The 25,120-nt window shown below is 40.8% G+C and overlaps 1 protein-coding gene across 1 annotated transcript; it reads left to right on the forward strand.

The window, feature by feature from the left end:
- The first annotated feature begins 861 nt into the window (after positions 1 to 861).
- On the forward strand, positions 862 to 23,901 carry crispld2 (cysteine-rich secretory protein LCCL domain containing 2). The gene is given in 16 exon segments (XM_061670663.1): positions 862 to 964; positions 4,196 to 4,529; positions 6,292 to 6,410; positions 8,473 to 8,497; positions 8,499 to 8,606; positions 11,882 to 11,997; positions 12,377 to 12,477; positions 13,461 to 13,634; positions 13,719 to 13,779; positions 13,939 to 14,005; positions 14,089 to 14,222; positions 14,302 to 14,345; positions 14,447 to 14,519; positions 15,355 to 15,430; positions 16,647 to 16,777; positions 22,735 to 23,901. Coding segments are annotated over 15 exon segments (1,545 nt in total). The 5' UTR covers positions 862 to 964; positions 4,196 to 4,265; the 3' UTR covers positions 22,787 to 23,901.
- Positions 23,902 to 25,120: the final 1,219 nt, after the last annotated feature.

The following is a 25,120-nucleotide window of genomic DNA, read 5'->3' on the forward strand; positions in this document are numbered from 1 at the left end:
TGCGATTCCATATTTACTTCGATTTGTCTTTTCCTGTCCCAATACTTTGGTAGCGCCAACACTATTTTCCCGAAGAGTAAACGGCAGAGCTGATTGAGCATCGTATTCACCAGCAAATGGAGAATGAAAACAAAGGAAATCTAGCCATCCCTCCATTTTACGACAGAGCTTGTCCTCAACGTCGCAGTTGAGCTGGAGCTTATGTATCAGTGCCGATTCCGTACTCCGATTCGACAAAAATGATCGGCACCAGTATCGTATCTTCGTATCTGTGTTGATAAGGGGCGCTTCTAGGATCGGACGTTTAGGGTGCTGGGATTCATTCAATCACCCCCCCCCCCCACACACACACACACACACAAAAAAGGGCTAGAAACGCCCATGGTCCTGATACTGTATGGCTGTACTCGTACTCGAAACCCACACGGATATCGCCGACTGCGATCCCTGAAGTTCATATTCTAACACTATAGACGACACTTTCGTTCTACCGTTCGTCTCAATTTGAAGAGTAACACATCTTTTTGTGTGCGTGCAGCCTTGTCAAGTGGTTGCGGACGCACACGTGTGAGCAGCAGTCAGCCAGCCAAGCTCCACTCTGGGCCGCTGATCCAGCTGCTCGGCTCATCTGTCAGTGTGATGATTAACATTATTTGTAGTTTTCCCTCCTGACGTGAAGCTGCTGCCGCTGCTGCTTGTGTCCACGCTGAGCCAGGAACATTTCAGGGAGGCTGGTGTGGGGGAGTTTTGTTTTGTTTTTTTTCTTCTCTCCCTCCTCTCTTCCTTCTTTCCCCTTCTTCCCTTCCCCTCCTCTGATCCTGAGGGGTCCTTTCTCTATATAAGGCTCACGGAGCTGCTCCGACTGTAGACACACATCCTGCGTGCAGACAACTCGCAGCGGCTCCTCACACGGGAATACAAGACAACCCTCAAGCAAGTGAATACTGAAAGAAGACAAGCAGAGGTGAGACAACACTACTTTTTGTTGTTACCTAAATCTGCCTAGAGACCTTTTTTGGTCTGGTGTATTCCATCATTTCAGTTGCAGCCTCTGTGAAGGAGGCACAGAATTGAGTGATGATGAATGCGTAATGAGGCTCTCTGCAGCCTCCCATTAACCCCTCATTGAAATGTATGGAAATCCAACATTTTCACCCTGGACAATTATTGGAGCGCTAAAACGTGACTTTGTGACTTCTTCCACTTCTGTCATTACTTCTTTATTATGTTTTGTCTTTATGAATCGGTTTGATCGATTGGTGAACTAACAAGGCTCCATTACCACTGTGATTCCTTTGAATCTGAACTAGATGAGTTGTCTTCACCTTGCGGATTTGACATACACTAAAAAACAGTTCAACAAGCCGTAGGGCCACGTATGCTAAGCAGTTACACATATTTCAAAACAAAACAAGTGTTAATTCTCAGCTTGATATTTTTGGTGACAAAGCAAAAAAATATCAGAAAGAAATTGTGTGATTGCATGTAACATTCAAATTTGAATCATTTTAAATAGATGATTGTCGTTTTCATAATTTTTTTTATATTAAAAAAAAAAAGCATGATTCATTCAAATGTTCAAATGTCATTTGGAATTTTAAAATAATGCGCACTATCTTTCGACATTTTTACTTGCTGATACCCAATATTAGTTTTTTTCCCAATGGTTTTGTTTCATAAGAAAAATTGCACTCCACAGTATTTTACTATATAAAATCAGAGTACTAACATTTGTTCTCCACATAACGTGCAAACACGGACAATGTGAGCTGAGAACACGCCTGTACTTAAAGTATTGTCCCTCCTTGTTCTTCTGTGGGGTCTATTGGCCTTTGAACGGCGCATTACTGCTACCAACTGATGTTCTCCCACTGCAAGGAAACCCACTTGCATCAATGGTGTCCCGTCGCTGTGAAGTGTACCTTCGCCATCTAGCCGTGGGGGTCTGAAGCACAATTGTATCTCCCAATTTTTACTTGTGGAAAACCCGTAAGGGAAAGCACTCGTATCGCAAGGTACCGATTGCATTAAAATATGCGGTGGGCCAATTAAAAAACAGGCAGCGGGGTCCCAAAATGGCCCTCGGGCCACACTTTAAACACTCTTAGTTTGTTATGCTTAATATCCATTATCCATACTGTATGTAATGTGGAACATTATTGCGCAGTGTCCAGAAATATTTATCTCGTACACAGTGCGGAGTTGTTATGGAAGTGAACGATATAAAGGATGAAAAATATGTTCTTTGGGAAAGTAGACAGACAATGACAGAATAGTGGCGTTGACATGGAAGCATGGTGCTGAGGTGAAGTAAAGGTCAGCCCCTCCCCCCGCCCCTCCTCAGAGAGTTCCCAAGGGGCCGGACTACATGAGGCTACAGTATGCACCCGTGTCTTCTCGCCCCGTTTGTCACTCTGGTCTAAAATTCAGGAGAGCCGTGAGAAGGGCCGAGGCGGAGAAGCTGCTCTCGGTTGAGTGCGAGCAGCGGCAGTAGGGTGTGGTGCCCGATGCCTGGTGCTTGGCTCAGCTGGGCCAGCGCTGGCACGGCGTGTTGACACAGAGCCGGTGCCAGACCTCAAGCCGCCTCTTTGCAGCCAGTGGGAAGGAGGTGAAGGGATTCAAGGATAAGGAGCGAAGCGGTGCGAGCGAGAACTCGTGTTTATTTTCTTCCCGGTTCACACGGACCCGCTGCACCTTTCTCGCTTTATTTGAACAAGTCCTCCCTCTTGTTCGGCATTAAATCATTATTGGCCGCAACGTTATAGCCACAAAATGAGATCCAATACTCGACTCTAGCAAAAAAATCCGCCTGTACAGTGGTGCCTTGAGATACGAGTGACTCAACCTCTTTGAGTTTTTCGAGATACGAGACTGTATGTGGGCAATGACTCAACTCGCGTCACGACAAGCAGCAGTTTGGCATTTTACAATTAAAGATCAGTCCTTCAAAAATGACGCTTACTTTCAAACTAAATAAGTATTGCATCTTGTGTATTTAACACAACCACATAGCTGAGCCTTTAAGTCCGCTAGCTTAATGCAAACGGGAAATAGCATCGACTGTATGTTGCGGTGCTCTAACTCTTTTAAGCGGAACAAACGGTACAGCAATTGTACATTAGACACACAATATAACATTACTCACAGTCATATATTCTTTATCCTCTGCAAAGGATCGCGTGTTTCATACTGCCCCCAGGTGGCCAAGGCGCGCACACTAGCAGCAAGATGTATACGTGCTGTTGTGCACTTTATTGTCCTTGTTAAGTGCGAAAAGATACCAAACTTTGGACATTCTCTGTCCTTTACGAACTTGTTCCTCCTGGCTCGCCGGCATCGTGTCCGCTTAATTCAACATTCATTTTCTTTGACCTTCCCCCCCCCCCTTCAGAATCAAATAATTGAAGTTATTCGATTAAAGAGTGAGGAAGAGACGGTGAAGCTGAGAGGAAAGTAGAAACAGGAGCTGCACTTGAAGCTTCTTTGCTGCAAGAGCCACATGAGTAACAGAAATATGTATTGGTACACCTTGGAGGAAGATGAGGGCAGGAAGGTTTTCTGAATCCGATGCAGAATCCTCGCATCTCCAAAATAAGTACTGCATCCAAACTTACCCGAGTGGTTGACCAGTTCCGTCTACAGCATTACAGCTATCAATTTTGACCAAAACAGGTTTACTTAATTGTTTCGGTGGTGACAAAATGCCACAGGGCTCCCGCATAGTGAGAAAAGAAGCGGAGTTTTGATTCAAAATCTGCTGCTCTTACCTTTTTAAAAATGATTCATCTCGACTTGGAATTGAATGATGCATCAGAAAATCATTCTTTTAGCATGTGAGTTGGAAACCAGTGAGATGGTTGCCAGTAATTTACATTCCAGTAAAACAAAAACAAAAAATGTTGTCATTTGTGTCTAAAATTAGGCATTTGACAGTTATACTCATGATAGTGATGACATGATGCTTGCTATCTATGAGCCTTTACTGCATTAGTGTCAGCATTTCTGGTTATTATTCGATTGTCACATTACACACACAAAGCTTGGCTGTACTTTGTTATATTGTGATGCAGTAAAAAAAAAAAAAAACTCAAAGCAAGAGGAAGTCTTCATTACATGATATGTGTGATCAGTCAGCTGTTGTAATCTGTACTCTCCCATAACAGGAAGAATCTGATGAAATGTTCCCTCCCTGCAGGTTGTGTCAGGACCAGCTCCCCTCACATATAAAAACCACATTACTGGGTTCAATCCTCTGAGTGTCAACAATGGCCTTCATCACTCTCCTCTCCCTCCTGCTGCTCTCCCGGCTCGGAAGCTCGGTGTCTCTCTTCCTGCCCGATTCCCAGGAGCTCAGGCAGCTGTTGAGTCGCTACGAGGACGAAGGCGCGGGTCACAACAACACCGGCCAAGATGGAAGCGGCGGCAGGAGCAGACGTGCCATCCGCTGGTCAGACCGGGAGGAGATCCTCCAGCTGCACAACAAGCTGAGGGGCTCGGTGTACCCCAGTGCGGCCGACATGGAGTACATGGTGAGGCACGCTCGGAAAACTAATTGCCCGTTATGATATTTAAAGGCAACACAAAATGGCTTAAAAGTCATTCTTTCACCCTGAAATGTGATGACTTTTCCAAAAATGAGCCGAAATACACAAATAGATATTTAAAAACATCATTCTGTTGTACAGGTGACGCAAAGTTTGTGAACATTGAGTCTGTTCTGTGTCTGCTCCAATGGAATGGTAACAGTCACATTTTTGCAGGTTCCCACAGAAACATGCACACGTTGGTCTTTCAAGGGTCATCGGGAAATCTTGAAAAACGGCATGAAAATGATCATATATACTAAATGTATTAGAGTATGTGCATTTTGAAAACGTTTAGAATTTAGTATAGAGGATAAATCATTTAGCACGCAGGTAAACACATCTCTAAAATCCATGTAATCATGCATGTGTGCATGGAAAATGAACAACATGTAAGGGTTCAAATGCCTTCACAAAGTGCTGCTAAAGCAAAAAAAGAAAAAAGAAAAAAGTCTTTTCTCTCAGCTGGAAACATGCAGTCATGACGGCAGACCATTACTAGCCTGCTGCGTTGTGTGTTTCTTTTTAACAAGCTGGATAAGAATGCTGACTTTGTCCAGTGTACCTGCTTCATGCTGGAGAAGACAAGCGAGGGAGGGGGGGGGGGGAAGCCTGCATGGCACTGCAGTGGGCAAGGTAGAGGAATTATTGTTGTTGGGACTCCTTGAAGGTTAGGGAGTGTGCTGGGAAAAGTGTGTTTGCGCGTGTGTGGGCGTACGTGCGCGTGCGACCACCAAACCTCTGGAAACTTACTGAGAAGTTACCCTGAGAGGCTGGATAAGGCGTCCTCTCTGCAACGGAAAGCCCTTTGAGCATTTATTCGATATCCTTAAAGTCCAGCGTGCAGTCCATGTGCTAGTATGCTCTTTGTGCTCACTTGTAAGACAATTCACCGCACTAGTCGAGTGACGAGAGCGGTCGAAGAATTGTGTCTTACTAGTTACAGTTTTTGTCGCTACTCCCTTCTCCTACGGTACGACAACTTTGGCATACTAGTCGGACAACTACCTGTTAATAGTGAGGCAAAACTGTGCACTAGTTGACATTTGTGTGCTACTAGTATGACAAGTGACATACAACTCTACTAGCTAACTTCTAACACTTAATTGTACTAGTAGCGCTCAGATGTCAACTAGTCCACGACTGTGTCTTAGATGTTAATTAGTAGAATTTTATAATGCCACTAGTAGTACTAGTAGCTTGTAGCTTCTTACTAGTAGATAGTAGCTTCTCAACTCGTAATGTAGTGCCTCACTAGTAATGTAGTTGTTCCACTAGTGAGCAACTACATAAGTAAAGAACTAAAGAGGAAATACTCAGATGGCTTTAGAACGGCTAGTGGAATGACTGTCTTACTAGTAACATGTTTTACACTAGCAGAGTCACTAGTACACAATTGAACCTAAACAGTACATTTCTGTGCTGCACTAGTAATAGTGTGCAGAAATGTCATACAAGGCAATAGCGGGAAAATATTACTAGTTTGTCCTAGTCGTTCTAGTAGTGCGCTGCGTTGTCAGACTACTGAAGACAAAAAGCTCAATAGTATATGGACCTTGAGATGAATATTAAGGATGTCAAATAAATGTTCCACAGCTTTCCATTACTAATTTCTGAAGGTTTTTAATGCTTTTATGCAAGTCAGCCCAACTGAACGTGCACGCTAGTGATCGGCGGGCTTCTAAGTGGATGTCGTGCATGTCCGCAGGTGTGGGATGACGAGCTGGAGAGGTCTGCCACTCACTGGGCCGAGGTGTGCCAGTGGGATCACGGACCTCAGGACCTGCTCATGTCCATCGGGCAGAACCTGGCAGTTCACTGGGGCAGGTGAGACCGTCCGAAACGACGTCTTCTTCGGCCCACTTTGCTTCCGCCGATACAATAGATATTATCCATGTTGTCGGCGTCCGTCCCTCAATGAACAGGCGAGGCATTTTCAGACGGGAGTGTGATTTTATTTGTACAACATAAATTACAAAAGCTGTATGATCAAATTACACAGAAATGAGTTCTAATGATCCAGATATGTCTTCATTTTCACAAGTTTGCCGATAAGCTGTAGCAATTGGAATATATCATTGACTCTTTCCTCCTCACACACGACCCAGTGTGTGTGTGTGTGTGTGTGTGTGTGTGTGTGTGTGTGTGCGCGCGCACACGCGCTTGGCTTACTTACACACGGTGTCGCTAACGACATCTGCCGGTAACTCATTTCACATTGACAGTCACTGGCAATCACTTAAGTGTTGTCGACAGGCCCGTCTGGCTGAGACACGGTGAAAAGCGGGCCAATTGCAAATATTATTATTATTTTTTTTCCCCCTGTCTCCACTGCTGGCCGCCGCTACCACACTCTGTCATTCATGATATTTTTTCCCCTTCCCAAAGGGCACAATACCTCGGGCCAAAATTCTGCCAAACTGTGCTAATCTGTCTTTAAAATGAATTTATCAACGTCTTTAGTTTTTACCATGTACATGTTGTCTGGGGCTGTCCCTGTCCCCATTAAACGGCTGTTGTACATTCCCCCCGCTGCTTCATTCCATCAAAGGGGAATTTTTCCAAGCCGTGTTGGTTAGCTGCAATTATACCACACAGTTTGTGGACAAAAATATTGGGAAGCAAAAGTTAATTGAAGGGAATGTTTGCAGTGTTAAGAGTGAATTTGAATTTAGCCTGGCCTCACTAATATCCACCTTAAACCAATTAGGAATGCTAGCAAAACTAAGATAGCGTTAGCAGTGTAAACAAGCTGACAGCTGCTACGTTGGTGGCATGAGTATTTCGTAATGGAGCGTTACGATAACGCTAAATGTTGTCGGTTTGATGCCTTATATTTTGGACCGTACAATTAAATGATCAAAAAGCGGTGATAAACTTACATGTTGAGCAGAAATGTTGCTAATTCTACATCACTTCTGGCTGAGGTCCCGTCGCTCTATCTCTTCTATTTGCTAGTCTGATGCCCAGTTGTTGAGAAACTACTTGGTGTGATGGGCATTTTTGATTTTTTTTTTTAGTTTCAAGAGGTCGATATTCCACACCTTAGTTTGACCTAAGCTCCCAAAGCCCAAGGTAACAGGTCACAAGCTGTGGGTCATGACCGAAAGAACAGGATCGCGGATACAAGCGCGATCCTGTTGGGAAGAGGGAAATCTGGGCTTCTCTGCTGAAGCTGCTGCCCCAACCCCGGATGAGCAGAAGAAAATGATTGGATGGCTGGCTTTTTCTTCTCTCCCCATTTTACAGGGATTTTAAATCGGACTTATTTCGAAAACATTTTTTTGTTCCCCACTGCACAAAGCAAAGCAAAGGACTCGACTTGAGTGAGTTTGGTGTGGAAGACTGTTACATAGAACCATGACCTCAACCTCACCAAACACCTTTGGGATGAACAGACATTGTGGGCCAGGCCCCAAAATGAGTTGAACTGGTGTCCAACTTCATAGGCGTAATGATTATTTTTGTCTGTACAGTGTATATGTTGACTGTTTTGTGTGCGTGTGTGTGTGTCCACAGTAGGCCTCCTTGTATGACAGAGGCCTGCTATCACAGCAGGTAGCCTTCCAGGAATCTGCTCTCATTCTCACCGAACCGTTCATCCCTCCCCCTCCCCCTTCTTTTCTTCCCATGCCAGCACACCAAGTGAGGACTCCCTTCTTTCCGTTCCCTTTGCTCTCCCCCATCGCGATGTGCACTCTTCAGCACCCTAAAAAGACATGTTTACACTACTGATTTGTCAGGCATTTGGACCATGTTCATTTCTCTTTGATTCTTTGTTGTTGTTATTAATTTCCCATGTAATGGAGGGGGAAGAGGCGCTGAGACACTCAAGTGGCACCTGCTGCTGTTTGACTGAACCTACTGTTATTTTTTTGTGTGTGTGCAGATACCGTTCGCCCGCCTTCCACGTTACAGTCCTGGTACGACGAGGTGAAAGACTACAGCTATCCCTACCCTCACGAGTGCAACCCCTGGTGTCCCGAGCGCTGCTCCGGGCCCATGTGCACCCACTACACCCAGGTGAGAGGAGAACACGCACACAAGAGCTCTGCGAAGGGGTACTTGAAGGAGAAACAAATAGAAGAGATGTTCAAAAAGGCATGAGGAGCAGGCAAAGCATAACTAGATGGTTACATACAACAACATGAGGAACACGTGCACTTTAGAATGAGAATGAAAATTGGCCCTTACAGAAATAATTATTTTATCTTTTGTTTTATACAGTCGAAGAGGTGATATTTTTACAATATGTTTGTGGTTGTATATTTCAGTAGTGTAGAACTACACTGCTGCATTATAGTGAGGGCTATTCCTAATCATTTGCCCCTCTCGTTGCTAATGCAGTTAACCAAAATATTAAAATGCAGTTAACCAAAAAATTCGGGCAGATGCAGTGCATTTCTATGCTGCACAAAATATAAACAGTGGTGCCTTGAGATGCAAGTTTAATTCATTCTGTGACCCCGATCATGACTCAAAACATTCGTATCTGAAATCACGTTTCCCCCATTGAAATGAATGGAAATGCCATTAATCTATTTCAGTCCCCCCCAAAAGAAAACAAAACTGCAGCATTTAAGTGACTCAGTAATCTGCAGTAATAATGGCTGTTTTCGCAGAGGATAAACAATATATACCTATATGTATAGTTATATTGTCCATGTACAGCTGTGATTGTTCCGTTTGGTTTCAAATATGTGTTCCTTAAAGTGTCATAACACCTCCACGTAGATGCTATTCGTGAGCCCGTCTATGGCGTTTCCCATTATGTGCTACCTTTAAGATAGCGGACTTATTATGAAAATATAAATATAAAATATACACACTAACTAGCAGGTGCAGCAACATAGACCAAGAGAATTATTTTTCCTGGTCAGGTCACATGTTTGCAGAGCCTTTTGTTGCTAGGCAGAATTTGTGGTGCACAATTATTTGTGCCCCAGTGCCTAATGGGAAAAAAATCTTAGTCATGCGCACTTTGCGGTTTCCTTCACAACTTTGCGCTGCTGCATTATACAGCAAGGGATGGGAAGGGAGATTGGGCAGGAACATGGTCAGAAATGACTCTAAAAACAGCACTATATTTTACTGTGTTGAGCTTATTTACGATGATCCAAAGATGGCGCTGTATTAAATATAAAATGCGTATTACAAACCATTTGCAGGATTTTCCCCTCACCGGCTACCCTGTTAAATGAATACTCCCAAGAAGGTGTCAATCTAAAATGAGTATTATTTTCTTTGCCATGTCATCAAATGCGTTTTTAAAGGTAAACGTATTTTTTTAATATATATAGCTGCTGAGTGTAGCTGCATTTGTAGAAAATCTTCCTTTCTAAGTTTACTTTGAAGCTGCTGGGATGTGTTTACAGAAACATTCGGACTCCTCCTCCTGCCCCTCAGTCTGAAACCTGACCAGGGCCATCTGGTAGTCATTTGCACTCATCCCTCCATGCTTGACCTGGATTCCTTCAAAGATGCTGCAGTGAGGGAGGGAGGGAGGGAGGGAGGGAGGTGGGGGGGGGGCACTGCTTGAACTGAGCATCCGAACCTTGTCCATGCGTTTCCTTCCTCTCAAATTTAAGCATATATATACTTGTGCGTTTGAAAATATCAGAGGTGTAAAACCAGAACTCATGTTCTGTACTTCATTAAAAGAAAATAACGTACAGTCATAAGACTTAAGTAAAAAAAGAGATCGCAATAGCTTAATCAAGTGAAGTTAACTGATGAATCGAAAGTCATCTCTCTGTAACACAAGTTGAGATCAGCAGGTTTGTTGAAGAGAAACATGTGCAGGACTCCCACTAACTACAACAACTACAATTAGCGTTAAAAAACAACAACAAATCAAGTCAAAAAAAAAAACAATATATATATGTGACGTCTTTTTAACAAGGTGCTAGTTAGCACTGGCTCGACTTTATGCTTTCAAAACAACCTTTTTGCAAAGTCAACGCAACCCACTTCACGACAAACAGCAGTTTTCCAGATCGTGAACAATTCCTCAAAAAAGAGGCTTCAAGCTGTTTATTGCCTCCATAGTTGAATTTCACTGTCAAACTAAACAAAACCAAGAAAATTACACACGCATTAAAAAAAATAAATAAATAAACACAGCTTTGCCCTAAACTCTGCTAGATTAATGCTAACACATAATGGCAAATGTCATAGGCTAACAAATAGCAGCGTGCCGCTGTGTTTTAACACTTTAAGCAACGGATATTTGGATACAAATAAAGGAGCTGTACATGTACAAATAATAAAAGTGTTATACTGCCCCAGCTGGCCAAAGTGCACACACCAAAAAGAGCAGACCAATGTCCATTGAGTTTCGTCAAAAACTGTTTAATTTCTTTACATCTATTTAATTATGTCATTACTGTATGTTTTTTATATAGTACAATCTATTTAGCATTCCAATATTTCTTTAGGAGAGGCTGGAACGGATTGATGACGTTTCCATTCATTTCAATGTGGAAAGATGATTTCATAAATGCTTTGAGTTACAAGTGTGTTTACGGAACAAATGAAATTGATATCAAAAGGCACCACTGCACGCAAGCAAATTACAGATACATGAAAAAAAAATCTACGAAAGTACAGTGCAGAGTATTGAAGTATTTACATTTTGTTACTTCCCACCACTGGACAATACTCCTTAAATCCCTGCAAAGATGGAGGCTCCTCAGCTAACGTCGCGGCACACATCAAACGAGTCTGCGTGCTGACTCACTGCTTCCAGTGGCCTCGAAACGTCTCTATGAGGAAAAAAGACGAACATTCCGATGAGGGAGAGAACGCACGCACGTTTAAAGGAAAGAAAAAAAAAATAAAAATCAGGAGGAGTTTTGGAACCTGCAGTGTCGTATTCCCCCTTCAAATGACACATCATTCATCTTTAGCACGGCTGCAGCAGTTTTCCGTTTAATAAGGTGTTTTATTTTACCTTGGACGCTTCCGAGTAAAATATTAGGGCATGACTGCTTTTCCATTTGGTTGATGAGGGTGATCGGGATAATATCCCAGAGGGTGAAGTGTGTTCACACGTGATGAGCGTCTGACGGGGGCAGAATAACAGGCTGGCCACTCCGCTGTGTCCCACTGGCCTCGTTAATCGTGACCGCATGTCTGCACGCTTCCTCTGGAATGATCTATTGACCTGTAAGCTGGGAGAGAAAGACGACTTGGAAAAATAGGCAGAAGGTTTTATAGGTCAACCTATTAGATGTGTCTTCATTCATTCAGAACGTGGAGCTTACATTGTTTTTTTTCTTTTATTCCCCTCTCCGCAGGTGGTTTGGGCCGCCACGAGCAGAGTTGGCTGCGCAGTGCATGTGTGTCCGAGGATGAACGTGTGGGGTGAAGCATGGGAGAACGCCGTCTACCTCGTGTGCAACTACTCCCCAAAGTAAGACCAAAAATTCCAGAAGTGACACCTTTGCACTTTGCTTACATTTTTTTCCTCCTAAAAGACCTGGCAGCGCACTGTATGTTCCGAACGTACTCAAAGCTGTCTGCTTGACCGCTCATTTTGAACGCTGAATGACATTTTGGGGCCACTTGAATTCCTCCAGAAGTCAGAAAATAGAAAAACAATAATGAAGCACTGGGAAAGAAAAATAAGAGCTTGTTTCCATTCCATTTAGAGACAACGGGGAGGGCTTTTATTAGCCTCTTAGGAGTGTTGACCGCAGGCGAATAGTGTTAAAGTCATTACAGAGCAGCCAGCAAAGTGATGCCGACAGGTTTCAACTCTCAGTCAACATGTGTGCCTTGTGTTCCTGCAGGGGCAACTGGATCGGGGAGGCTCCGTACAAAAATGGTCGCCCTTGTTCCCAGTGCCCTCCCAGCTATGGCGGAGGATGCAGAAATAATTTGTGCTACAAAGGTGAGCATAAACAATGTTGTTATATTCCAGTTAAATATAGTGGATTTGGATTTTTACACCAAGTTCAACTTAAAATCATCATTACTAATATTAAAATACACTCGCATAGTTGGCCAAAGTGTTCATCATAAACAAGGTATAGGTTTTAATTCCTAAAAAGTATATTGTACAATGGTACCTTGACTTACGTTTGAACAAGCTCATGCTTTATTTTTTTAAAGATATGAGCCCTCATTCATCCGATTTATTTTATTTATTTATTTTTTTGCTTCGACTTGCATGCACAAATTTGAGACAACAAGCACCTTCATGGCAGCAAGACGCTCGACTCACTTCACAACAAGCGGAAGCTTGGCAGATAGTTAACAATTTTTCAAAAAAGGGGCTTGGCACTCCCAGTTGAGGTTTACTGTCAAACTAAAAAGAATTACACGTTATGCGTTTGAAACATAACTTTGCTGAATACAAGTGCAGAAAATGAATGAATAGTCCACTAGGTTAATGCTAACAGACAATGCAAAATGCTATAGACGGGCGAACTAATGACATCAGTGTCGCTGTGTTGTAAACCTCTATGCGATGGATATTTGAACTCAAACGGTGCAGCAACACATGTAGACAGACAATGCAGCAATACTCACAGACATATATTCTTTATCCTCTGCGCCAAATTACCAATATTACTGCATGAAACTCTTCTTCATCTGTGTGTATTTTTATGCCCGCTGGTGGCCAAGTTGCACACATCAGAGTTAAATACAACTGAACTGTACTTAATAAATGTACTGTACTCAAAAAAGTAAGAAAAAGGTACTGTACTGGATTTAAAAAAAGAAATGAAGCGGTCTTGTCCCTTTGGCACGTGGCCCTATAGGCACTTGCTGTGTTACGGCATCCCTGCTCAGAGGCATTCAGACTTTGGACTGAGGTTTCACTGTATGCCCTAACCTGATGACCTGACTTGACTTTGTATCCAACGTTAGACTCCCAGCGCGCCGAAACGGAGGATATGAATGAGGTGGAGAAGCCTCAGGTACCCGTCGTGCCGCGAACGACTGCTAAACCCGCACCCAAACCCTCCCCTCCGAGGAGACCAGTGTCCAGGCCGTCCACGCCAAGCAGCCCATCCTCAAGGAATCCTAGCAACATCTACCTAGGTAGGTATTATAAGGCTATACATTACCTTTATTTATTGTTATATTGTTTCACATCACCTCATTTTTCACCTCATGTTTTTACAGCTCAGAGCATCAAGTGTGAGACCAGACTGCGTGACAAGTGCAGAGGAGTAACCTGCAACAGGTATTATTATTATTATTATTATTATTATATCATCAGTCAAAAATGAACATTATTGTCTTTGTGAAGCTAGATTTTTTTTTTTATGCAGCACTTGTGTCAGATTTGTTCATAATTATTTGACGTACATCTCTCCAAGTGACTCTTTTCTTGGCTTTTCAGATATAAGTGTCCCTCGAACTGCATGAATAGGAAAGGAAAGGTTTGGGGAACACTCTACTATGACGTGGTGAGTATGGTTGCGAGACAATATTTAAAAAATTGCTGTTATTTAACAGTGACTGAAGAAAAAGTTTTTCATTGTTCGAGTAGCAATCGAGTATTTGCCGTGCTGCCATTCACTTTGGTGCAATCGACAACAATGGAGGACTTGTAGACATCACACGGATGGAAGCAAAGGTTCCCTTCTTTGTCAAAGCCACGAAAAATTCAATTGAGTCTTTCAGGTAATGTATCATGGGTATATTTTATGCAGCAATATGGTTTGATTTTCCGATTTCTAACAATATTGATTGTCTTTTACAGTAAATATAAGCCAGGAAATTCCTTTATGATGGCCAAAGTACAAGGTAAGACAATTGGTACCGCTCTAACAAGATGACCTTTACAGTCACTCAGTAAGACAACATGAATAACGTGTATTTTGTATTTTCTCGTCCATCTGTCACAGAATCCAATATTGACTGCTACACTACTGTGGCTGAAGTCTGCCCATTCAAAAAGCCCCTCTCACATTGTCCAAGGTGACTCATCACATACACTCTCTAAAGCGTGCAAGAATAAGCTTATAGCTAGGCCTAATCTATTTGTAGGTCATTCCAGAATTGGTGGACATTTTTTTTTTTTTTTTTTTTTTTTTTAAAAAAGGACAATTTGTATTTATCTATTTTTTCAAGAAAAAAAACCCAGGAATAAACCATTATATGACTTGATTCGTCCAGCTCAGCGATCTACGGTTTCTGATAATATGAATAATTTAAGTAAAAAAAAAATACTAATTCTTAAAACTTACCATAGGTCTACCCATGGTCAGAGCAATTAACTTTATAATGTCATTTCTGCTGAGCCATGTTGCTCACTGTTTTTTTCTCTTTCTCTAGATGGCTATAAAAGTTTAGTAACTGGGATGGTGAGACACAACTTACCATATATGATCGTACTATTTAAAATATGTCCGCGAAAAGACATTTTCACTTTTTTTTTTTTTTTTTTTTTTTTTTTTATATAAATATGTCCGCAAAAGCTGATTTAAAACTTTTTTTGTGTGTAATTTGGTCATCTAGAGGGGTGCTCAAGAGCTATTTGTCATTTTAAATAATATTTAGTAATCATTTTTCACTACAGCGACAGTTATATTTTGTCTCAGAACAACTATAATTTACACAACAAGTGCATCTTTCTGTATTTTGTACAAGGCTTATTTGAAATTTCATAGGGATGACAGAAAATATCTATTTCCGGAATGACACTTACAGTAAACGCTCATTATAAATGCATATTATTCCAATCAAATGAGTTAAAGTGACATTTTAACAGATGTTGCTACATTTTGACACTAAGGTTTGATTGCTTCTTCAGAGTCTTCTGTCCTTCTGACTGCAAGAGTCAACCCTCTTATTGGTCACCTGTGATTGGCAACAGCATCTACACAGATGTAAGTGATGAGCTTTTTGATGAAGGGATATGGTATGTGATGGGAGGGATACACATAACACGTTTTAATGCCTGAAGCAGGCTCCTTTTTTAAATTAAATACATGACAAGAACTGTTTGTCTGTAGATAGGAACAGTATAAACGATTACCTTGAAATCAAAATTTTTTAGTACTTAGATATAAACCTTGAGGCACGCCTACTTGCTCTTTTACAAAACATTGTGAAAGAGGATCAGTATGTTATTGTTGAACTTTAGAATGAAGAGATGTAAGAAAATGCATTAAAATAAGATGCAACCCCAACATATAGTCAAGAATAGACGTTAAAGAAATTAAAATAAAGTAATGGTTATGTAAGGAACAAAGTTGTTAAGATATGCTTTTCCAAAACTTAGAAATTACTATATGTTGTTATATATATATATATATTAATATATGTTGTGTTTTATGGCATTATATCCAACACTGGAACTCATTTGTTCCAGGAGGCTTCAGCCGTCTCAAGTTGGCTCAAAATGCTGCTCCTTGCCTCTTAACTGGAGCACGTAAGAGGAAGCACAAAACTCAGATTCTGGCCTCCCCTCACTTGTTCCCTGTGCATTTTAGAATTCATTTTAAGATTCTTTTATTCGTTTTTAAACGTCGAAATGGTTTCGCCCCGCCTTACCTTTCTAAGCTACTGCATCCATTCGCTCCGTTAAGGTACCACTGTATAAGAAACAAAGTTGCACCAGAGCAGAACAATGACGCTGATGTTCAAGATTGTGTTCAGTACCAGTTCTCTCAGACTACTTCCTGTACAAGAAAAAACTAATGTTTTTAGGAAGACTGGTTCGTTCATGATCACTGCAAGCTCTTCTAAGCCATGTTGAAAGTGGATTGCTTCACTGTAAAGCAGACTAAACAGTGATGTGCAAGAATTCACGTCACCTTCATGAGTCAGTGTGTCGAGTTAACACTGGCACTGGCACGTAACGTCTACGTGAAGTTTAATAGGCTTTCACCTTGTATGAACCTCGCCTCTGATGACGTCCGGCTGGCTGCACATCACAGCTCCCGAGAGACACCTGGACTGTCAGTCCCGTTACAAGTCAACAGTCACAGACACAAGCACTGTGTAGTAAATGTACCCTGGGACGTCTCAGCAGAGCCGTTCCCCAAAAGAAACATAAACCTTTCGACGTGGTGCCAAACTGTACCCTCTGTCTCTTCTCAGAACTCCAGTATTTGTAAGGCGGCCATCCATGCAGGGGTGATCCCACCAGACGGGGGCTTTGTGGACGTCCTGCCTCTGGACAAGAGAAAGAATTATGTTGGTGTGCTGAAAAATGGAATCCAGTCTGAAAGGTAATCTTTTCATTTGTCATCTTATTATCGCAGGAACAACTTTGTACGCCAAAGAATATCCCATTAAACTTTGGTGAAAATCTAGATAATGGTGAATATCCAAGAATATTGGAAGAGGGGAGATTTTGTTATGATCCAAAATAGGATTGTTTGGTCATCTAAAAATGGTAACAGGTGTAATTTATATTTGTGGCATTTGCAAATTTGTTTTTGGGTGTGGGGGGACGGTGATGCGGGGGCTTGCATCTGTTGTTCACTGAAAGACTGCTCAGGCCAAAAGTATTGCTTTGCGCCATCTTGTGGCATGTTGGTGCTAAGTAACTATGTTGAAATGAGTTGAGGAGCTTGATTTAAACAAAAGTAGTGCTTTGCCACCATCTTTTGGTATCTCTAGGCAATTATAAAAGTTTTGTTTGGGGGGGGGGGGACAAAACAAAAGAATAGTCCTTTCCTGCCCTCTTGTGGTATCTTGGTGTCAAGGAATTATGTTAGTTAGTCAAGTTAGGTGAGCACCTTAATTAAGGCCAAAGTAGTGCTTTTCTGATATCTTTTGGCATCGATCGGCAGTTATAAAACGTTTAAGGAGGTGTCCTTTACCTCAGGATTTTTGCTATTTGCAGTATTATAGTGATCTATCCCTAGCCACGTGACTCCGCGGATATCAGGGTTTCACTATTTTTTAAACCGGTGTTTCTCAACTGTTGTCACCCTTGAACTCAGATTTTTCTATTGTCGCCAAGTTCTGAGCTTTTTATTTAAGTTGAGAACAATAAAGAAAATACATCCGTATTTTCACGATCTCAGGGCGTACCGTATTAAAAGCGCAGTCTCAGTTACGGGATCTATTTCTGTATTTAACACGTACACAAGGCGCACCACATTTTTGGGCGCAGGCATGGTAAAACATACGCTAGCTTAAAACGTAGCATGGATGCATGCTAAAACAATGTTTTTAAAAAGGCAGCGAGAGCAAAGCTGAGTTCGGTTATACTTCATTGACGTATTTAACAATGTACTCACGTTATTTTTTGATCAATCATCATCCACAAATCTATCAAAGCCCTCATCTTCTGTATCTGAAATGAACAGCTGGGCCAGTTCTCCATCAAACACGCCAGGTTCCCTCTCGTACTCGTCGGAGTCAGTCTCGTTGGCGTGCGGCTCCTCAGATATGATGCCGGCTTTTACGAAAGCTCGAACAACAGTGCAAGCAGACACGTTAGCCCAAGCATCCACAATCCATTCACAAATTGTGGCGTAACTCGTCCGGCGTTGCCTCCCAGTCTTAGTAAAGCTGTGTCTGCCATCTGTCATCCATTGCTCCCACGCCAGCTTTTCCTTGTAATCCGCCGGAAGTTGCTGCGCCACGATAGTCCTTGCCCGGATGGATAAATGGCGCCGTTTTATATAACCAAAGCACCAAGACGAACCTCCTTGAAAATGTTCGATTTTCATTTCTTCTGCAAGCGTTATTACCCTCAGTCGAATGGTGACTGTAGAGACGCTTCTCCCGGCTGTTCTTTACTCATTAATCCATTGCTCGAGTTGGTCTTCCAACTCGCCTTGTTTCCGTGGAAACTCAGCTTTGTCTTGTTGACTTGGCGAAGCTCCTTTTCCTTCTTCCTCCACTTGCGAACCATGGATTCGTTGATCTTGAATTCTCTCGCGGCTGCTTGATTCCCATGTTCCTCCGCGTAACTGACAGCTTGCAGTTTAAACTGTGTTTCGTAAGCGTGTCTCTTCGTAGGTGCCATTTTTGGGGGGAGTCCTTAGCCAAAACAATGTTGTTTTGCACAATGCACACCCCGGCGCTATATACCTACTGGGGGCGTGGCTTTAGCGTCCTCTTTCACGCACCCTTCCCGCTTTACGTCCGCATGCTGTCCTCAGCCACGTCCGCTTTTCCTCTGTATAAGCAGCGTGTCGACAGGAAATGCTCCCAGTCAGTTAAGCGGTAAAAAAAAAGTCACAAAGAAAACGTCAAGCGGAGCACTCATCACACAGCAACATTTATAGATTTTTTATAATTTATAGAAATTAAAGACTTTTAAGTGCGCCTTATGGTCGTGAAAATACGGTACTTAACTAACATTAACATTAACATTATGCTTACATTTTGAAAGTGCCTTTCAGAGCACCTTATTAACAATCTAAAGTTTAACAGGAAAACTGCAATTGTATAAATAAATAGCGTAAAATAAAATATCACATTTACACAAAATATAGCCACAAAATTTCACCCGTATCTTGTCAGCACTGTTTTCCTTTTAAGGAAAGCCCTTACAAATATGTTCCATGTACGAATACATAAATGTACCATTACCTTTGTGGCGCATGTCTGTAAAATATTCTTCTAAAAATTGCCTGTTAAAATATTAGTCTCCAAATTGAAAGCAAGTAATTTCATGTATTTCACTGCTCTAAGCTAAAAATAGAGTTCTGAGCTACAAATTTTCAAATTAGTTGGAACGCATCATAGTCTCTCACCAACCTACACTACTGCAGTAGTAAAGTCAGAATTACAGTAAACACAGTATTTGTAAGAATATATCACTTCAAATGAAGAATGAATATAAAACAATCAAATGAAAAACACTAAGTGGTGAATCGGAACCGTCATAAATCAAGCACCTTGTATAATTTTTCTTTTGCTACCTGTCTGCGGCCCACCCATAATGAAACCGGGACCTGATTTTGGTTCCGGACCCACCAGTTGAGAACCACTTTTTAAAATGTAGATGTTTTTAATTTGTTGTTATTCATCTTTTTTTTTAAATTCCATACATGTTTAATTTCAGATTTTTTTCAGGTAATTTATTAGGTTTCATTGTGGTTTGGGACAGCTTTTATGAACAATATTTCTGAAACCTTGATTAATTATTATAAGGCCCCACCGATTAAAGCCACACACACACACACACAAAGAGACACACACAAACACACACTCATTGTCAAATATATTGCAGTGTGGAATGGTGACCCCATAACAGCAATAATACTTGCAACTTCCCATTCATGTGTTGTCTAACAATATAAAATCAATGTTTATCCAATTGATCGAAGTGATAATCGGTTGAATAATCAATTCAAAAAATGTTCTGTAGCTGCATCCTTAGTTGAGTTGGTTCATAAATCAGCTTTTTGTTGGTTTGTTTTATTGAAAATGTACTAAATTACTTTGCTTAAACCAAATTGTGGTACATGTTTGGAACCAGACTAAGAGAAACCTAGTTCAGTTTAAAGACCTTACACTGCACTAACTATGGTCAGAATCATCCCGCACACTGGACGAGTCTCAAAATCAAATCAAAGTCCATTTTAAAATCAAATCAAACATAATATTTATCTTCTTCCGTACCGTGCTAATGTCCAGCCAAAACTCATTGGATACAGCTCAAAGTTGAGATCTTTGTGAAAGAGAGGTACATTTATTCATCACACCGTAGCAGGATTTATGTGTGTTTAAAGCGCACAGCGGCTCGCTTGCATGCGCGCCATGTTTCTCACATCGCTGCGGCCAGCTCGGATGGTGCAAAAGTAGGCGAGGGAGGCCTTTGTGGCCAGCGCTGTTGTAAGAGTAATGGTGTGGTTGGCTGTGTGGATGGGCCACACATGGGATCTTTGCTTACTTTATAGCCTGGCATTTCAATTGAGTGTGCAAAGTGCTGAGTGGTCCAAAAAATCTGACCGGTCTGACTACAATGAAAGTATAAAACGCCCCCGCTCGTGCAGTCGGACTAGGAGGTCCCAGGTCAATAAAAGGCTGGAGCGGAGGTCCGTACTCCGGGCCAACAATATGGCAGGTACAGTACAGTACTGTTATATAATCACTGTGTATCTGATTACTCGAGGCTGGAAATGCGGACCACCACCTAATCACTACTTTGCTATAAGAATAATTATGTGCGATTTGATAGCAGGTGAGTGGGCCTGTCGTGATCATTAATAAATGTGCGGCTTCAAGGTCTCACTAATGAACTAATTATATAGTCGTTCGAATGTTAACACGTTAGCAGGTCGGTGCCTGTTACATGTCACTTAATACTGTATTGCACATAAAGGCTTGACATGAAACCATCTCAATATGGTACATGTACCATACAACTTGCCAGTTATTTATTATCATATTACACATATTCAGCACTAGAAGGATGATTCATTCTTCTTTCAAGTTGTAACTTACATTTCCCATCATACCCTGCATCTCTTCTACAGAGGGCCACTGCACAAAGAAAGGGCAAATTCACCATACAAATGCCAATGACTCACATTTAATGCCATTACACAATAAAACAATATCAAATGTATTATTATTATTTTTTTAATTTTGTGACGCACTGCCGCCCACCAGCAATGCTGCCCTGTGCTGCTGCACATAATGCGCATGCCGTAAACCACCACTTCATAACTTATTCAATTGAAAATGTTTGCTAAATGGGTGTTTATTTGATTTCGGGCACTTTTGATTTTCGTTTCTGTCATCACCACCACACTGCACTATGTGATGACTTGTGATGGTAATGACATTTCAAAGTTTTTAGCTAACTAACTGTGCTATGCTGGAGGAGTTGGCTTATTTTTTTCTTTTAGCTACCTTGTCCTGTACAACATTTTTATACGATTATCAAGTTTTTACAGGAAAATCTTGAAACATATTGACACTACAAGTCGTTTGGTAATGACATGCAATAAAAATATTAGACGAAATGACACAGGGAATTAAAGAATCTGATTTTGAATAAAAGATTTTGAATATTGATCTGAAAATGGTTAATGTGGCGGTAATGACAGCAACTTTAAGGGATAGACATATTTTAGTAAAAATAAAAGAGAATTTGAAATGTTTTCTATATATGATGACAAATCATTAATTCTATTATTTTAAGGAATTTATGGTAAAAGTTACACCATTTTAGCATTTTTTTTTTAGTAGAAAGATAGAGCTTCATATATCCAAACACTGTGCTATGGACAGGGTGAAAACTGTAAAACTGCTCAAAAAAAATTTCAAAATATAATAATATTAATATGAACTTTTAGACAACACTTATAATTAGGCATGCCCACTGCTGGTTATTGAAATAATCTATTTAAATAGATTTTTTCTTTAAATGTTACATCAAGGACACAAAAAAGGCCCGTAATCAAATAAACACCCTCTAACCCTCTTAGAAACACCTCTAGGTTTCAACAGTAACATTTTGGATTATTGACAAAAAAAAAAAAGAAAAGACAAACGACACCATCACAAAACAGGATCTACCTTCCATGCTCTCCTTGTACTGAAGAAACAATCTCAATTCTGATAAAATTGTCTTAGGACTGTAGGGCCTGCCATTGGCTACTTTTGTTTATTTTTAATTTAATTTTTTTTATTTTTTATAAATGAGATCTTAACGAAGTGTTCTGGCAAATCAAATCCAACTTCCTTGCAAATTGTCATTTTTCAACAACAACAACAAAAAAGACAAACGACACCATCACAAAACAGGATCTACCTTCCATGCTCTCCTTGTACTGAAGAAACAATCTCAATTCTGATAAAATTGTCTTAGGACTGTAGGGCCTGCCATTGGCTACTTTTGTTTATTTTTAATTTAAATTTTTTTATTTTTTATAAATGAGATCTTAACGAAGTGTTCTGGCAAATCAAATCCAACTTCCTTGCAAATTGTCATTTTTCAACAACAACAACAAAAAAGACAAACGACACCATCACAAAACAGGATCTACCTTCCATGCTCTCCTTGTACTGAAGAAACAATCTCAATTCTGATAAAATTGTCTTAGGTCTGTAGGGCCTGCCATTGGCTACTTTTGCTTATTTTTAATTTTATTTATTTATTTTTTTAAATAAATGAGATCTTAACGAAGTGTTCTGGCAAATCAAATCCAACTTCCTTGCAAATTGTCATTTTTCAATAGTGATAAACGACCTATCGTAATCTTTCTTGCAGCAAGAGCAACACAGAGGGAGGCTCCTTCCGCGTCTTTACCGTGAGGGAGTGAGGCGTCTGGCAACGTATCCCGAAGTCACCTCAGCTGCTCTTGAGGAGCAGGAAGTGCTGACAGGTTTGACACCACGACCATTCACGTCCCTTCGGCGGAAGCGGAGTGTCCCCACACAGTCATGGACTCTTTCCCCCTTTAAGTAAATCAAGGAAATCGTCACTTTTCCCCACTTAGAGAAATCTTTCAGAAAGGCTTCACGTGTGAGTGTTGTAAATTATGATGCATTGACCAGCTGGTGCTGGGTCTATGGAAGTGTTTATGTTTACATTGGTGTTATTATTAATATTTTTTTCATACACAGGAATGTATACTGATCACACTTTATTTAATCAGCGTGTACATAATATATTTCAAAGAAGTACCATATTAACATTTTTTAAATTTTTTGTCGTCTCCTTTTGCTATACTTCCCCACTCCTGCTCATAGCTTGTTGCTGTTGGGCCTGAAGAATGTTGGCAATATTCGTGGTTACATTTCATGGCAATGGGTCTGCATTTACTTCTTTCTTTCTTTCCAATGAAAATAATGTTTGCCTCCCCTACCCCACCCAAGACAGATGAATGTGCCACATTTCATTTACAGAAGCATTTTATATGTTGACGTGGGCCATAATTGGAAGTGTGGAAAGTTTAATGTTCATAATCAAAATCAAAGTCATCGGTTTAGACACTTTGGTAATATTCTACACTTCACTGCATTTCATGTGAGAAATGTGTCCAAATGGACAGAAATATGACAAAACCGCAAACCAGGCTAATGGGCCTTTTAAGACGAGTAAATATTGTTCAATAATATTAATGTACGGCCACTAAGAAAATCTCTTCAGTGTATTTCTTTATTCTACCTCAATCCTATCGCTATCCTTGCCTGTCCAGTCTTAAACATACCGCAATTGTAATGGGAAGTATATGATTGGTTTTGTAAAGTTATGGGAATTGTAAATAATGGTATTATTATTGTCTTTTTTTTTCGCAGCAGTAAAGTCATGAAAAGAATGTGTGACTATGTTTCAATACTCTCGGTTGACTTGTTTTTATACAGGCATGTATACTGTAAATGGTTTTTATATTTTTTTGCACAATTTGAAAATAAAATGGAATTTGAAACTGCAGCAGTCCAGTGTTTCTTATTGAGAAAATAGTCGGGGGACTTCATTGTGCTTACAGAAATCAGTAGCCATTTTTGAATGATTTTGTAAAACACACAATTAAAACACAAACAACAAATTCCACAAAGAAGAAGATTCCAGTTGCCTGGATTCAATTTCTGTGGATTATTATGACCTCGATGACTGAGAAGCCACATGGACAAAAAGAAAAAGAAAAAAACCATTCAGCAAGGACTTTGGTATTTCTTATTAATATTGTTACTGTAGTTAAAACTCATTGACTGCCAGCCTTCCCAGTGAGCATGCCTATTTGACTTCTAAAGCTGCCAATGGCAGTGTATGCGTGTTAAAAATGTTTTAGACAATTGTGCTTTTTAGGCAATCAAAATACAAAATGAGAAGACTTGCAAGCAGCTACAGTAGGCCAAAATTCACATTCACGTTCCTTAACATAAGCATAACAAACTTCTTTGTTTTTATTTCGTACAAATGTGATCGATGTTTGGGATGGTCATCTCATTATATCTGCGTAAAATGCCCTTCTCGGGACGCAGGAGCAAATCATGTTGCAGTAGTGCGTGTCTTGCCTCGAAACTATGTGGCCATCTTAATAATGGCCATGGTCCTGATGTCACTCATTTTGGCCACGCCCCTTAAAAACACATATATATCACAACAGCTGCGCTCGTGGCTTAGCTTGCCCGAGTGTAGCGTAATTACACTGAATAAAACCAGTCTATTTGTTGTGTTTTTCTTGTTTTCCGAAAATGTTCAAAATTCACTCAGGCAATTATGCTACTAGGCTAACGATTTGTCTCTGAATGTAGTTGTATGTGAAGTGGTTTAGAGGTGGAATGCATCATACCGGTAGCTGTTTGTGATGTCGAGAGGTTAAATTGGTAACAAATCGAACAATGGAAATACTTATTAGACTTTCCAGGTCGGGGGGGGGGGGTTACACAAGCATTGTTCCTATAATCCAGACAGGACCTCTGGGCACCAGACAAAAATATGTAATAGATTCCACACTCATAAAGGCCAGATGTTGTGATGTGATGAGATTTCTCTATAGCCGTTTGATATAATACATGGATGATAGAAAGGCAGATGGAATAGATTTGTGTGGAAAAAGATCATCAATGGAAGTAGCCTGCAGTTACTTTCACTGGCCACAATATTAGGTACACAAAGTGCACTCCAATTAAAGAGCTGCGTCTTATGT

This window comes from Phycodurus eques, chromosome 2 (assembly GCF_024500275.1).
Source record: "Phycodurus eques isolate BA_2022a chromosome 2, UOR_Pequ_1.1, whole genome shotgun sequence".
In the NCBI taxonomy this organism is placed as follows: Eukaryota; Metazoa; Chordata; class Actinopteri; order Syngnathiformes; family Syngnathidae; genus Phycodurus; species Phycodurus eques.